The following is a 16,060-nucleotide window of genomic DNA, read 5'->3' as shown; positions in this document are numbered from 1 at the left end:
ACGAGATAATTTTCAGTCTAATATTAACTGTTCATGATTCATGTAGGGAAATTGGTCATATACAAATTTTGTGTCCTAAAAAAACTAAGTATGAAACCGCACCAGAGACTCAATCTACAAACAATTCAAGTTTAGAAAAAAGGCAGTTTTCTAATATCAAAATTATTTGCACATTTTGTAAGAAGGTAGGACATAAAACGGAGAACTGTTTTGTTCGAGAGCGTTCCGAGTCGAGCGGTAGGCTAAATTAGTTATAGTTTACCGCCCTTATAAAATGTCGTATGATGAAAAATTACGCGTTAGAGATATCATAAAAGATGTGTTAAATCAATAAATAATTACAGATAGAGATTTGTAAAGAAAAAAAGCGATTCAGATAGGCTTTGTGTCGACTTTAAACTTAAAACTCAAAGACACTTAAAATACCCGCTTCCGTTAATTGAGGACCATATTGTTTGGCTAGGTAAAGCTACCTATTATATTTACCTTGATATGGCTACTGGCTTTCACCAGATAAAATTAAATAAAAAACATCGACACCACTCCGAGATTCGTAACACCTGAGGATCACTATGAGACATGAGTACATAAAGATGCCATAAGAATTAGGCAATGCACAGGTTGTATATCAACGAATTATATCAAATACGTTACGATTTTACATAGATTCAGGCAGAGCCCTTGTGTGTTGTAATTGTGTATATGACGTATTATTACCTAGTAAAACAATAGAAGAGGGTTTAGGTACATTACATGATGTGTCAGAGATGGGGGTAAGGGTAAGGGACCCAGACAGGCTTTTCCATTAATTTAAAAAAAAATGTAACTTTCAGACTACGGAGATCGAGTATCTATGCCGAGTCATTAGCAATGGTCAAGATATGAAGACATCGTGCATTGCGAGGTTGACTCGCAAGGGTGTGCATTTCAATGGCGGCGATTTTGTATTTGTGCCAAGCTGTTGGTAAGCTAGACTCCTGTATGCGCGGACCATATGTGGTTTTAGCGACGTTGTCGCAGGACAGATATGAACTAAAATTAGTCGCTGGTTCTTATGGTAAAGCTGCCGCGGAATACATGTTGCCCTGGCGCGGGGAATGGACCCCTGATGTGTGTGCCGCATTCTTTGAGAGTAAGTAATTTTTACTTGCCTTTTCAAAACTTATGTATGTTGATAAATGTTTGTGAGAACTGTAATTTTATTAGGACTGCTTATCATATAAGTACCTAGTACCTATTTTGGTAAAGACCTGCGGGAGTCTTGTGTGATAGTAATGGAGTCGCTCTTACTATCAATAGCAATGGATTCGCTCTTGCTTAGTGTGATGTACAGTAATGGAGTCGCTCTTACTGTTAAAGCAATGGAGTCGCTCTTGCTTAGTGTGTGATGTACAGTAATGGAGTCGCTCTTACTGTTAAAGCAATGGAGTCGCTCTTGCTTAGTGTGATGTACAGTAATGGAGTCGCTCTTACTGTTAAAGCAATGGAGTCGCTCTTGCTTAGTGTGATGTACAGTAATGGAGTCACTCTTACTGTTGATAGCAATGGAGACGCTCTTGCTATGTAAAAAAAAAAAAAAGAACTAATGTTGTGTCGAGAGTAATGGATGCGCTCTTACTTTCGATGAAGTTATGTTAATTTAACGTTATAATAACAAAAATGATGTAATTTTTAGGTGGCGCTGATGATGACGATAGTCCTTCACCACAACCACCGCACGTGATACAAGAGTCATCAGCAGGTCAAGTTTCAACATGCCAACCTGCCTATCATCACACGGGCGAGGACGCACCGTCGTCAGGAGAGGCCGAATAAGCTGTAAAAAGTCAAGTGACGTGTAGCAGTGGGGTATACTGGACTAAACTGGTTTTCAGGCTATATAAGCACGGCGCGCTGTATGGTCGGGCGCACTTCTTCGACGCTCGCACTAGATATAGGACGTTACTATTGTTGTTGAAATTGTGGTTAATTTCGTGTAATTTAATTTGGTTATTTTTAGTAATTTTATTTGTTAATTTCTTACTGTATAATAACATGGCGATTAAAAAGAGTGGCGGAGAGTTTATTGCCAGTTCTTCTTGTTCTTCTTGTTTTGTTTTAAATATTGTTTGACGATTTGCTTTTTTAAAAGAGTACCGAGAGTATTTTAAGCTGGCTTTTTCTCTCGGCCTACACTCTTTGTCTTCTTTGCCGATGAGTAGGGATGCCTACAGGTTCGAATTGATTGACGTGGAATAAGTGATACCTAGATGATCTTATGTTCCAAAATAAACGTATTTTATTTATTTATTTTTTCTTCTCTTCCGTTCTACGCCCTTGATTTAAAAATGTTCATAAGTGTACTTGTTTACTTATATGAATAAAGATATTTTTATTTGTTTTTGTTTACTAGAGCCTCTCGAGCTAATTCTCTGTTATATTGAGTCCTCAAATTCTGTATTTTCTTTGTTATGTCAAAAACCGATATTCCAAATACATTTCAACGTTTCAATAAAGCATCGAAGTCAACCTGAGATCGATCAAGCAATTTGTAGCTGGTATTAAATAATTTTAGTTCATAATGCACAACACAGTTTGACAACTTGATTCTGTGTCCGATTTCAGATAAAGTTTATTGGTTAGTTGCAAGATTTCTTGTTTGTGAAGTTTGCCTACCTTTGATTGTCATAGCACTGTGTATGAAATTTATTAAATAAATGATCTTTCAACCATTAGATTGTGTTTTTACAGAGTTTCATTAATTGTAATAGAATGATTGCTATCATTGTTATGATTATTATTTATTTTTGTTATTAATGGCTTGAAACCTCTTCGAATCAACCGTGGTAGGGATAAGAAAAAGATGGTGCGTAAAATGTGACGGTAAATCAATAAGATCAAAGGACTCGTGCCCCATAGATATTAAATATTTTACCTTACAGATAATATCTCGATATTTCTATATGATGAATTGAGAAGCGAAATACTCCACAAATTTATTTACACCATCTCAAAATAGTTTCAATGTTTTGTATACTCGTAATTTTGTTTATCGTAAATTTGTAACGTATATTTTAAAGTTTTATTTCCCGAGTAGTAAGGTAGAGAAGGCCTGTATAAATTTAACAAACAAAGTAAAAAGCCGAAAAATTTGACTAAAAACAAAAGTTATAGATGTCTTGCACTATACACAAAAACAGAAGAGACAACAGGTGGAGCAAAGGATCAAGAGAAGGCAGAAGAAAAAAAAGGGGGGGCTATAAAACGGTGGATGAAGAAGCGTTAGCACGAAGTAAATCAAGAAAGAAAGCGATGGATGAAGATACTTGAGAAAAGCTGGGGCAGATCGGTACCAGCGAAAGATAACCTATAAATTCTCTCTCTGGTAACGATTTCCCTAGCTTTTATCAATGCTACTCAAGGAAGCGGATAACGAGTACCTTACAGAGAATTCGAGATGTTTCTATATGATGAATTGAGAAGCGAAATACTCCACAAATTTATTTACACCATCTCAAAATAGTTTCAATGTTTGAGAAGGCCTGTATAAATTTAAAAAACAAAGAAAAAAGTGGAAAAATTTGACTAAAACAAAAGTTATAGATGTCTTGCACTATACACAAAAACAGAAGAGACAACAGGTGGAGCAAAGGATCAAGAGAAGGCAGAAGAAAAAAAGGGGGGGCTATAAAACGGTGGATGAAGAAGCGTTAGCACGAAGTAAATCAAGAAAGAAAGCGATGGATGAAGATACTTGAGAAAAGCTGGGGCAGATCGGTACCAGCGAAAGATAACCTATAAATTCTCTCTCTGGTAACGATTTCCCTAGCTTTTATCAATGCTACTCAAGGAAGCGGATAACGAGTACCTTACAGAGAATTCGAGATGTTTCTATATGATGAATTGAGAAGCGAAATACTCCACAAATTTATTTACACCATCTCAAAATAGTTTCAATGTTTTGTATACTCGTAATTTTGTTTATCGTAAATTTGTAACGTATATTTTAAAGTTTTATTTCCCGAGTAGTAAGGTAGAGAAGGCCTGTATAAATTTAACAAACAAAGTAAAAAGCCGAAAAATTTGACTAAAAACAAAAGTTATAGATGTCTTGCACTATACACAAAAACAGAAGAGGCAACAGGCGGAGCAAGGAATCAAGAGAAGGTAGAAGAAAAAAAAGGGAGGGCTATCAAACGGTGGATGGAGAAGCGTTAGCACGAAGTAAATCAAGAAAGAAAGCGATGGATGAAGATACTTGAGAAAAGCTGGGGCAGATCGGTACCAGCGAAAGATAACCTATAAATTCTCTCTCTGGTAACGATTTCCCTAGCTTTTATCAATGCTACTCAAGGAAGCGGATAACGAGTACCTTACAGAGAATTCGAGATGTTTCTATATGATGAATTGAGAAGCGAAATACTCCACAAATTTATTTACACCATCTCAAAATAGTTTCAATGTTTGAGAAGGCCTGTATAAATTTAACAAACAAAGAAAAAAGTGGAAAAATTTGACTAAAACAAAAGTTATAGATGTCTTGCACTATACACAAAAACAGAAGAGACAACAGGTGGAGCAAAGGATCAAGAGAAGGCAGAAGAAAAAAAGGGGGGGCTATAAAACGGTGGATGAAGAAGCGTTAGCACGAAGTAAATCAAGAAAGAAAGCGATGGATGAAGATACTTGAGAAAAGCTGGGGCAGATCGGTACCAGCGAAAGATAACCTATAAATTCTCTCTCTGGTAACGATTTCCCTAGCTTTTATCAATGCTACTCAAGGAAGCGGATAACGAGTACCTTACAGAGAATTCGAGATATTTCTATATGATGAATTGAGAAGCAAAATACTCCACAAATTTATTTACACCATCTCAAAATAGTTTCAATGTTTGAGAAGGCCTGTATAAATTTAACAAACAAAGTAAAAAGCGGAAAAATTTGACTAAAAACAAAAGTTATAGATGTCTTGCACTATACCCAAAAACAGAAGAGACAACAGGTGGAGCAAAGGATCAAGAGAAGGCAGAAGAAAAAAAAGGGGGGGCTATAAAACGGTGGATGAAGAACCGTTAGCACGAAGTAAATCAAGAAAGAAAGCGATGGATGAAGATACTTGAGAAAAGCTGGGGCAGATCGGTACCAGCGAAAGATAACCTATAAATTCTCTCTCTGGTAACGATTTCCCTAGCTTTTATCAATGCTACTCAAGGAAGCGGATAACGAGTACCTTACAGAGAATTCGAGATGTTTCTATATGATGAATTGAGAAGCGAAATACTCCACAAATTTATTTACACCATCTCAAAATAGTTTCAATGTTTGAGAAGGCCTGTATAAATTTAACAAACAAAGAAAAAAGTGGAAAAATTTGACTAAAACAAAAGTTATAGATGTCTTGCACTATACACAAAAACAGAAGAGACAACAGGTGGAGCAAAGGATCAAGAGAAGGCAGAAGAAAAAAAAGGGGGGGCTATAAAACGGTGGATGAAGAAGCGTTAGCACGAAGTAAATCAAGAAAGAAAGCGATGGATGAAGATACTTGAGAAAAGCTGGGGCAGATCGGTACCAGCGAAAGATAACCTATAAATTCTCTCTCTGGTAACGATTTCCCTGGCTTTTATCAATGCTACTCAAGGACGCGGATAACGAGTAACAGGAAAAACGATGTATATAACTGTATATTATTAGCATTTGTAAGATAGAAAATTGGCTTTATTATTATAAAATGTTGTCTCGCTTCATTAATGGTTTACTTACTACATACAATACATTAATACTCGTGAACGGGTGCTACTTATGGTCACTGGTCGTACTTGATATGCGGTGCTGTTAGTTATTTTGACTATGTATTTGCGGGTGTTCCCACGAGAATGTAAGTGTCTGCTACTATTTCACCATGCCTCCTACTTAAAGAGGATCTTTGACAATCTGAGACGAATCTTTGTTTTTAATTTATTATTATTATATATAAATATATGTATTATATTTATTTCTTAAGATGTCACGTGGAATATGGTGTAATGGTTGCAGCTCCTTTAACAAACGTTGTGTAAAACACAAAAAAAACCTGTTGATTAAAAAAAGTGGCGGAGAGTTTATAGGCAGTTCTTCCGTCTACGCCCTTGATTTGAGAACTGGCAGTTAATTAGAAGCATTTAATGTATATTTATTTTTTAACGTTCATTGTGTTATCTTTATGAATAAATTGACTTTGACTTTGACATATATGATGTTTGACAATGACTTTGACACACTATAAAGACATTTAGCTTTTACGTGTAATCAACAAAATTACAAACTAAGGTTCATTTAATGTAATCACTCATTTAACGTATATTTTAAAACCTTTGCAAATCTACGATTTTTTAAGACAAATGAACGAATCTTAAACCAAGTAATAATATATGATAGAAAATTATTTTCATAATATAACTATATTTGTCTATGTAGGTATTATATTAAATAAAAATATATTGATAAGTTTTTTTATGGAAATAGGAGTTATACGTGTTGCGGCAAAGTCTTTTTTGACAATTTGACGTTGACGTTGTTAATTTATGGGCATGTGAAATATAATTGACAATGACAGCTGACACGTCATTGTTGCGACATTTATAGTACCTACTATTTTCATTTTATGTATCAAAATATATTTTTATCGTTTTACATAGGATATAAGCCATGTTATAAATAAAGACCGCATTTTAATATTTCAATAAAATGTCATATTACGCCTTATCCGCTTATGCAAGCTTTTCTAGCTGAATTTTCCTTAATTGGAACGTGTGTCTTTGAATGCCAATTTACCGAATGTAAAAAAAAATACATGTGCTTTAGTTGATCCTAAATGAAATAATTTTCCGTTTGAGCTATTTCATAATTTTAGTACCATTTTACCAGAGGTAACCCAAGCGAGGATTACTTATTATATGTGCCTAATACCTATTTATTACTCTGAAATCGACGGTGCCTGCGGTGGTATTTTGTGCAAAAAAATATAAGGGTTATGGATACTAGACCAATCATAAATAATTGGGAATTGAATATGGATTTCTTGAAATCACCATGGATTCAAAACTTCAGTGTTTCTTTCATATTAATGGATTGGCGATGAGACATAGTACTAATTTTTTATATATTTATTGCAAAAGATTAACAGCTTACTAACTTACTTACTAAATATAATATTCTATTTACGCCATGAATAAATTTACATATAGTACTTATTCTATGTAGTAGTCTTCTTAGTTATTCTTTTTCGGGAAAATTAAAATACTTTTCTTTGATAAAAGTTCCAGAGGATCGTTTATCTCTACCTACAAATTTTAAAAATATATTTAAAAAAGTAAAAAGTTGTGTAAAAAGGCTATAATGTCAACGATTTTCTAGTTGATAAAAAGGGCCTGGGAGTAGTGCTACAGACTACTTCTAATGAATTAAATGGTATGTTAATGATAATTAAATGGCATAGATTACAAATCTAAATATATGTCCACAGATTACAAAACTCAACAAACAGTTTTTATAAGCACGATATGTCAATACATTTTAAAACGATATGAAATGTTGCTTTTTTCGATAATGTTATAAATGTTATGATAAGAAAAATTACGGGATGAAATAAATAAGAGTAGGTACACCTCGCATTTCCTATTGTTGAATTATTCATGACGTCACACACGGGCACACCTGAGCGAGGGTTCAGGCGAAAGAATTCGAATACATTCACATCATCGCTTCAGGCGCAACGAAATGGGCAAGAATATAACAAATAAAAATACTCCCCAGCTTATTACGGCATACTTAAACGAGTCGAGTTCCGCTAACAACTCTATACAACCTAATTTTAATTTGTAAACGAAATATATGTCGCGTATTTGTCAAGTATGTCAAAATTTTAATAGGATGTTTTGGTTTGTAAATATTAAAGTGTAATGGCAACTGTACAGCGATTTCTACCCAATCCATACGATTTTTATCAAGAGTTACAATGTCGCGCTGATCTCGCTGAAGAAAGGAGACACAAGCGCTTTCTTGCTGTTTTGTTATTACAGCGGATGACTAGGGGCTATTTGATACGGAAGCATATCGCCTGGTTATCGTTGAACGCTACAATCATTCAATGCGCTTTCAGAATACACAGGGCTCGGAAAGCTTACCGCGCCGCTTTGCGAAGAGCTGTCCGTAATAAACACGGGAAACATTATGCACAAGCTGCAACTAAAATACAGGTAACTACAATATTCCTCGTATTGAATAAACGAGAATGTAGGGTATTTAAAACACATTTGTTAGTAAATATTTCTTAGTTATTTATAATACAGCAGATGGTCAGGTTTAAATAATGTCTAACTATATAATTGTGCTTTAAATTATTATAAAGCCTCTTTCCTGGCAATATTAATAATATCACATTTGTACCAGGCATTATGGCGAGGCCACTTTTCGAGACGTACAAAGTTCTGTTATCGATCATATAGAAAATGGTTAGCAACAGTCACAGAAAGAGGAGAAAGACGTGCTGCAGAAGCAGCGGAATTTGGTGTCAGAAGCCGAGCTGATGATTTACGTATTCTAGAAGATGAGGCACGCCAGTGGCTGGCGTTTGTGGTCTTCAAATTGCACCATCTTCTTCGGACGTCCGTATGTGCGGGTGTGTACTCGGATATAGCGACGTCGGAATTGTCTGAGTTCGAAAAGCTTCTTAAGTCTATACAATACACAGAGTATATGAAACGGCTTAAGCGTAAATACAACGAATTTGTGAGGAAATTTCGACCGAGGTTCAGTAATAAAAGATTATTCCCCATAATTGGGGATGGGGCTGATTATTGGTATTTATCATTGCCCGAGATGTATGAATTGACGGTGGAACTTCCAAAAGATCGGAACACTAGACACCTTGCTACTCATCACGGTTCGCAGCATAAGCAGCCGTTTCTGTGGAGAAAGGTGAGGCCTTCGCAGGATGAGGGCAGAGGACCATTCACATTGCCAAAAACCACTCCTGCTCCACCACGCGCGCCTGCTCCAACACCATGTGGTGATACGGTTGATAGAAAACCTCAAAAAGATCCGCGATTCCATCTCTATGTCAAGCATTACACTCCACAACCGGAGTTATTCGAATACGTGAATTATCACATTAACGTTCTGCTAACGAGAAAGTGTTCTATACAAAACGTGGATGAAAATTAAAATTTTTGACTGTTTCCATTGTTAGGTACACGGACAAGAATGTTTTTTTTTTTCGTTTTTCTTATTCGGAAATCCGTAATCAGAGTTTGGAAAGGCCGTCCGGATGTTGCGAGCCGCGAGCCTTTTGTTTGCCTTTGTTGGTCTGAATTTTACACTTGTAATTTATTTGAGGAAACGGCGAAAGAAATTGCGTTAAACTCTTCAAGGCAAATGTGTTTTGTAAATTAACATCTCGCCTGTACGTTTTATGTGCCGAATACGGCGTGAAATTTCCCTGTTGGCAACAGGAAAATAATAAATACGTTTTATATTTAAATCAAATGTGACACTGAAGGTGAAAATGTTACTGTTATTTTATTTTATTTCCTTACAACGAAGTATGTTTACTTCAATTTGAAATTGTTTTATACGCATATGTCTCGAACCAAGGTACAGACAAGAACATACGTTATTCAATTTAAAAATGTTGTGTAAGTAATGTCGATGTCACATTTCTTTTGATTTATAATAAGTGTGAGGTTCTACCCACGTTAATTTAGTTGTACCACGCTGTTAATTATGTGTTTAATATTAATATTAAAATGCAAAAGAATATATTTTTGTAAAATTATATTGATGTCTTCTTTAAAACTGTAATATTTTGCTCTCTTGACATTAGTTTCCCGCGTGCGCGATTTAGGAATTTTATTTTATTCGTCTTGTCCACACGTACCTAACTTTTTTGAACATATTTCATAGGAGTTCATCCAGGAATACCGTATGGTTCAATTCTGAATGTATTTTCTAATTAGGAGTCTGTTTACAATAACAATTAATGGTCCTCTAGTCCAGATAATATTATTGTAGATAGTATTGCATAATAAGCATTACAAAAATCCGTTCTACTGGATCCATACAACTATACCTTTCAAGAAAACTGACATATATTGCATAGAGGAATCCATCACAACACAAATGAGCTGTCGTAAGAGACTTAAAATAATGTCTTAACACACGTCTTGAAAATCATTTGTCTAACACCGTCCGTTTGACTGTGTAAATTTATTAGGGTCAGAATAATTCAACTCTTGCGTTTGAACTCTGCAGTTATAGAGGTTCTATTATGTGAAATATATAATGGACTAACCCATTCCCACTTAATATTTAATACTTAGAATGGTATAAGGTGCAAACTAATTTCACAGCAGTTTTGTAATAAATTCGTTTAATAACCTCAATATTAATCATGCACTTTAACGGCCTTGTCGTACCAATCAATACTTGGGTTTAAAATAACAGCCTCGTCCATCAATTTATTAGCGCTTTTGAATGTAGATCATTCGGTTCTCGATTCGATTCGGGGTGTAGCCAAAAATTTTAATTGATTAAAATTGACGGAAATATAGTTTTTGTTGAAATTATTTACATCTTAAATACAATAATTTGTTAGCACGAAGTAAATCAAGAAAGAAAGCGATGGATGAAGATACTTGAGAAAAGCTGGGGCAGATCGGTACCAGCGAAAGATAACCTATAAATTCTCTCTCTGGTAACGATTTCCCTGGCTTTTATCAATGCTACTCAAGGACGCGGATAACGAGTAACAGGAAAAACGATGTATATAACTGTATATTATTAGCATTTGTAAGATAGAAAATTGGCTTTATTATTATAAAATGTTGTCTCGCTTCATTAATGGTTTACTTACTACATACAATACATTAATACTCGTGAACGGGTGCTACTTATGGTGACTGGTCGTACTTGATATGCGGTGCTGTTAGTTATTTTGACTATGTATTTGCGGGTGTTCCCACGAGAATGTAAGTGTCTGCTACTATTTCACCATGCCTCCTACTTAAAGAGGATCTTTGACAATCTGAGACGAATCTTTGTTTTTAATTTATTATTATTATTATTATTATATATATATATATATTATTTATTTCTTAAGATGTCACGTGGAATATGGTGTAATGGTTGCAGCTCCTTTAACAAACGTTGTGTAAAACACAAAAAAAACCTGTTGATTAAAAAAAGTGGCGGAGAGTTTATAGGCAGTTCTTCCGTCTACGCCCTTGATTTGAAAACTGGCAGTTAATTAGAAGCATTAATGTATATTTATTTTTTGACGTTCATTGTGTTATCTTTATGAATAAATTGACTTTGACATATATGATGTTTGACAATGACTTTGACACACTATAAACACATTTAGCTTTTACGTGTAATCAACAAAATTACAAACTAAGGTTCATTTAATGTAATCACTCATTTAACGTATATTTTAAAACCTTTGCAAATCTACGATTTTTTAAGACAAATGAACGAATCTTAAACCAAGTAATAATATATGATAGAAAATTATTTTCATAATATAACTATATTTGTCTATGTAGGTATTATATTAAATAAAAATATATTGATAAGTTTTTTTATGGAAATAGGAGTTATACGTGTTGCGGCAGTCTTTTTTGACAATTTGACGTTGACGTTGTTAATTTATGGGCCCTGTGAAATATAATTGACAATGACAGCTGACACGTCATTGTTGCGACATTTATAGTACCTACTATTTTCATTTTATGTATCAAAATATATTTTTATCGTTTTACATAGGATATAAGCCATGTTATAAATAAAGACCGCATTTTAATATTTCAATAAAATGTCATATTACGCCTTATCCGCTTATGCAAGCTTTTCTAGCTGAATTTTCCTTAATTGGAACGTGTGTCTTTGAATGCCAATTTACCGAATGTAAAAAAAAATACATGTGCTTTAGTTGATCCTAAATGAAATAATTTTCCGTTTGAGCTATTTCATAATTTTAGTACCATTTTACCAGAGGTAACCCAAGCGAGGATTACTTATTATATGTGCCTAATACCTATTTATTACTCTGAAATCGACGGTGCCTGCGGTGGTATTTTGTGCAAAAAAATATAAGGGTTATGGATACTAGACCAATCATAAATAATTGGGAATTGAATCTGGATGATACAATTGGATTTCTTGAAATCACCATGGATTCAAAACTTCAGTGTTTCTTTCATATTAACGGATTGGCGATGAGACATAGTACTAATTTTTTATATATTTATTGCAAAAGATTAACAGCTTACTAACTTACTTACTAAATATAATATTCTATTTACGCCATGAATAAATTTACATATAGTACTTATTCTATGTAGTAGTCTTCTTAGTTATTCTTTTTCGGGAAAATTAAAATACTTTTCTTTGATAAAAGTTCCAGAGGATCGTTTATCTCTACCTACAAATTTTAAAAATATATTTAAAAAAGTAAAAAGTTGTGTAAAAAGGCTATAATGTCAACGATTTTCTAGTTGATAAAAAGGGCCTGGGAGTAGTGCTACAGACTACTTCTAATGAATTAAATGGTATGTTAATGATAATTAAATGGCATAGATTACAAATCTAAATATATGTCCACAGATTACAAAACTCAACAAACAGTTTTTATAAGTACGATATGTCAATATATTTTAAAACGATATGAAATGCTGCTTTTTTTGATAATGTTATAAATGTTATGATAAGAAAAATTACGGAATGAAATAAATAAGAGTACACCTCGCATTTCCTATTGTTGAATTATTCATGACGTCACACACGGGCACACCTGAGCGAGGGTTCAGGCGAAAGAATTCGAATACATTCACATCATCGCTTCAGGCGCAACGAAATGGGCAAGAATATAACAAATAAAAATACTCCCCAGCTTATTACGGCATACTTAAACGAGTCGAGTTCCGCTAACAACTCTATACAACCTAATTTAAATTTGTAAACGAAATATATGTCGCGTACTTGTCAAGAATGTCAAAATTTTAATAGGATGTTTTGGTTTGTAAATATTAAAGTGTAATGGCAACTGTACAGCGATTTCTACCCAATCCATACGATTTTTATCAAGAGATACAATGTCGCGCTGATCTCGCTGAAGAAAGGAGACACAAGCGCTTTCTTGCTGTTTTGTTATTACAGCGGATGACTAGGGGCTATTTGATACGGAAGCATATCGCCTGGTTATCGCTGAACGCAACAATCATTCAATGCGCTTTCAGAATACACAGGGCTCGGAAAGCTTACCGCGCCGCTTTGCGGAGAGCTGTCCGTAATAAACACGGGAAACATTATGCACAAGCTGCAACTAAAATACAGGTAACTAGAATATTTCTCATATTGAATAAACGAGAATGTAGGGTACAACACATTTGTTAGTAAATATTTCTTAGTTATTTATAATACTACAGATGGTCAGGTTTAAATAATGTCTAACTATATAATTGTGCTTTAAATTATTATAAAGCCTCTTTCCTGGCAATATTAATAATATCACATTTGTACCAGGCATTATGGCGAGGCCACTTTTCGAGACGTACAAAGTTCTGTTATCGATCATATAGAAAATGGTTAGCAACAGTCACAGAAAGAGGAGAAAGACGTGCTGCAGAAGCAGCGGAATTTGGTGTCAGAAGCCGAGCTGATGATTTACGTATTCTAGAAGATGAGGCACGCCAGTGGCTGGCGTTTGTGGTCTTCAAATTGCACCATCTTCTTCGGACGTCCGTATGTGCGGGTGTGTACTCGGATATAGCGACGTCGGAATTGTCTGAGTTCGAAAAGCTTCTTAAGTCTATACAATACACAGAGTATATGAAACGGCTTAAGCGTAAATACAACGAATTTGTGAGGAAATTTCGACCGAGGTTCAGTAATAAAAGATTATTCCCCATAATTGGGGATGGGGCTGATTATTGGTATTTATCTTTACCCGAGATGTATGAATTGACGGTGGAACTTCCAAAAGATCGGAACACTAGACACCTTGCTACTCATCACGGTTCGCAGCATAAGCAGCCGTTTCTGTGGAGAAAGGTGAGGCCTTCGCAGGATGAGGGCAGAGGACCATTCACATTGCCAAAATCCACTCCTGCTCCACCACGCGCGCCTGCTCCAACGCCTTGTGGTGATACGGTTGATAGAAAACCTCAAAAAGATCCGCGATTCCATCTCTATGTCAAGCATTACACTCCACAACCGGAGTTATTCGAATACGTGAATTATCACATTAACGTTCTGCTAACGAGAAAGTGTTCTATACAAAACGTGGATGAAAATTAAATTTTTTGACTGTTTCCATTGTTAGGTACACGGACAAGAATGTTTTTTTCGTTTTTCTTATTCGGAAATCCGTAATCAGAGTTTGGAAAGGCCTTCCGGATGTTGCGAGCCGCGAGCCTTTTGTTTGCCTTTGTTGGTCTGAATTTTACACTTGTAATTTATTTGAGGAAACGGCGAAAGAAATTGCGTTAAACACTTCAAGGCAAATGTGTTTTGTAAATTAACATCTCGCCTGTACGTTTTATGTGCCGAATACGGCGTGAAATTTCCCTGTTGGCAACAGGAAAATAATAAATACGTTTTATATTTAAATCAAATGTGACACTGAAGGTGAAAATGTTACTGTTATTTTATTTTATTTCCTTACAACGAAGTATGTTTACTTCAATTTGAAATTGTTTTATACGCATATGTCTCGAACCAAGGTACAGACAAGAACATATGTTATTCAATTTAAAAATGTTGTGTAAGTAATGTCGATGTCACATTTCTTTTGATTTATATAAGTGTGAGGTTCTACCCACGTTAATTTAGTTGTACCACGCTGTTAATTATGTGTTATATTAATATTAAAATGCAAAAGAATATATTTTTGTAAAATTATATTGATGTCCTCTTTAAAACTGTAATATTTTGCTCTCTTGACATTAGGTTCCCGCGTGCGCGATTTAGGAATTTTATTTTATTCGTCTAGTCCACACCTACCAAACTTTTTTGAACATATTTCATAGGAGTTCATCCAGGAATACCTTATGGTTCAATTCTGAATGCAGTTTCTAATTTGGAGTCTGTTTACAATTACAAAATGGTCCTCTAGTCCAGATATTAGTGTAGATATGAAATAAGCATTATAAAAATCCGTTCCACTGGCTCCATACAACTATACCTTTCAAGAAAACTGACATATATTGCATAGAGGAATCCATCACAACACAAATGAGCTGTCGTAAGAGACTTAAAATAATGTCTTAACACACGTCTTGAAAATCATTTGTCTAACACCGTCCGTTTGACTGTGTAAATTTATTAGGGTCAGAATAATTCAACTCTTGCGTTTGAACTCTGCAGTTATAGAGATTCTATTATGTGAAATATATAATGGACTAACCCATTCCCACTTAATATTTAATACTTAGAATGGTATAAGGCGCAAACTAATTTCACAGCAGTTTTGTAATAAATTCGTTTAATAACCTCAATATTAATCATGCACTTTAACGGCCTTGTCGTACCAATCAATACTTGGGTTTAAAATAACAGCCTCGTCCATCAATTTATTAGCGCTTTTGAATGTAGATCATTCGGTACTCGATTCGATTCGGGGTGTAGCCAAAAATTTAAATTGATTAAAATTGACGGAAATATCGTTTTTGTTATATTTAATAATTTCTACTCACTGATTTGTTTATTATTAGCCATATATTATTATATTACCATAGTGAAATACAAATCGCAATAAAAGCACTAGAAACTATAATGTAATATATAAAAACACAAATGACCATATGAAACATTCTTCAGACATTTGTTAAATTAATTTCTAATACTATTTTTTTCAATTGATAGTTAATTCACTCAGTCACTCACTGATTTGTTCATTATTAGACATATATGATAAGAAGTACAAAGGAAAACCGTTATAAAAGTACAATAAACTAGTATTTAATATTTAAAGATACAAATGGCCATATTAAATACTCTTCAGACAGTTAACTTAACGTTATATCTATGAAAACTAATTTGGTCC

General features: G+C 34.5%; 2 protein-coding genes across 2 annotated transcripts; both read left to right on the top strand.

Annotated features, from left to right (window-relative positions):
• Window positions 1–7,898: 7,898 nt before the first annotated feature.
• LOC110995903 lies at window positions 7,899–9,613 on the top strand. The gene is made up of 2 exons (XM_022263301.2): window positions 7,899–8,216; window positions 8,410–9,613. Exons 1-2 carry the CDS (start codon window positions 7,920–7,922, stop codon window positions 9,181–9,183), a joined length of 1,071 nt encoding a protein of 356 aa, XP_022118993.1. The 5' UTR covers window positions 7,899–7,919; the 3' UTR covers window positions 9,184–9,613.
• A 3,440-nt stretch (window positions 9,614–13,053) lies between these two features.
• On the top strand, window positions 13,054–14,464 carry LOC123689665. Its single transcript, XM_045630910.1, has 2 exons — window positions 13,054–13,350; window positions 13,540–14,464. The coding sequence occupies exons 1-2, from the start codon at window positions 13,054–13,056 to the stop codon at window positions 14,311–14,313; spliced, it is 1,071 nt and encodes a 356-aa protein (XP_045486866.1). The 3' UTR covers window positions 14,314–14,464.
• Window positions 14,465–16,060: the final 1,596 nt, after the last annotated feature.

This window comes from Pieris rapae, chromosome 13 (assembly GCF_905147795.1).
Source record: "Pieris rapae chromosome 13, ilPieRapa1.1, whole genome shotgun sequence".
Classification (NCBI taxonomy): Eukaryota; Metazoa; Arthropoda; class Insecta; order Lepidoptera; family Pieridae; genus Pieris; species Pieris rapae.
Note: the sequence above shows the minus strand (reverse complement) of the source record. Positions and strands in the feature narration are given on the sequence as shown.

Excerpts from the sequence above, each read along its gene's own strand:
- LOC123689665 (XM_045630910.1), top strand. The coding sequence starts at position 13,054 with ATGGCAACTGTACAGCGATTTCTACCCAATCCATACGATTTTTATCAA. Across the intron at positions 13,351-13,539 it reads AAGCTGCAACTAAAATACAG|GCATTATGGCGAGGCCACTT; the intron begins GTAACTAGAATA and ends CATTTGTACCAG.
- LOC110995903 (XM_022263301.2), top strand. The coding sequence starts at position 7,920 with ATGGCAACTGTACAGCGATTTCTACCCAATCCATACGATTTTTATCAA. Across the intron at positions 8,217-8,409 it reads AAGCTGCAACTAAAATACAG|GCATTATGGCGAGGCCACTT; the intron begins GTAACTACAATA and ends CATTTGTACCAG.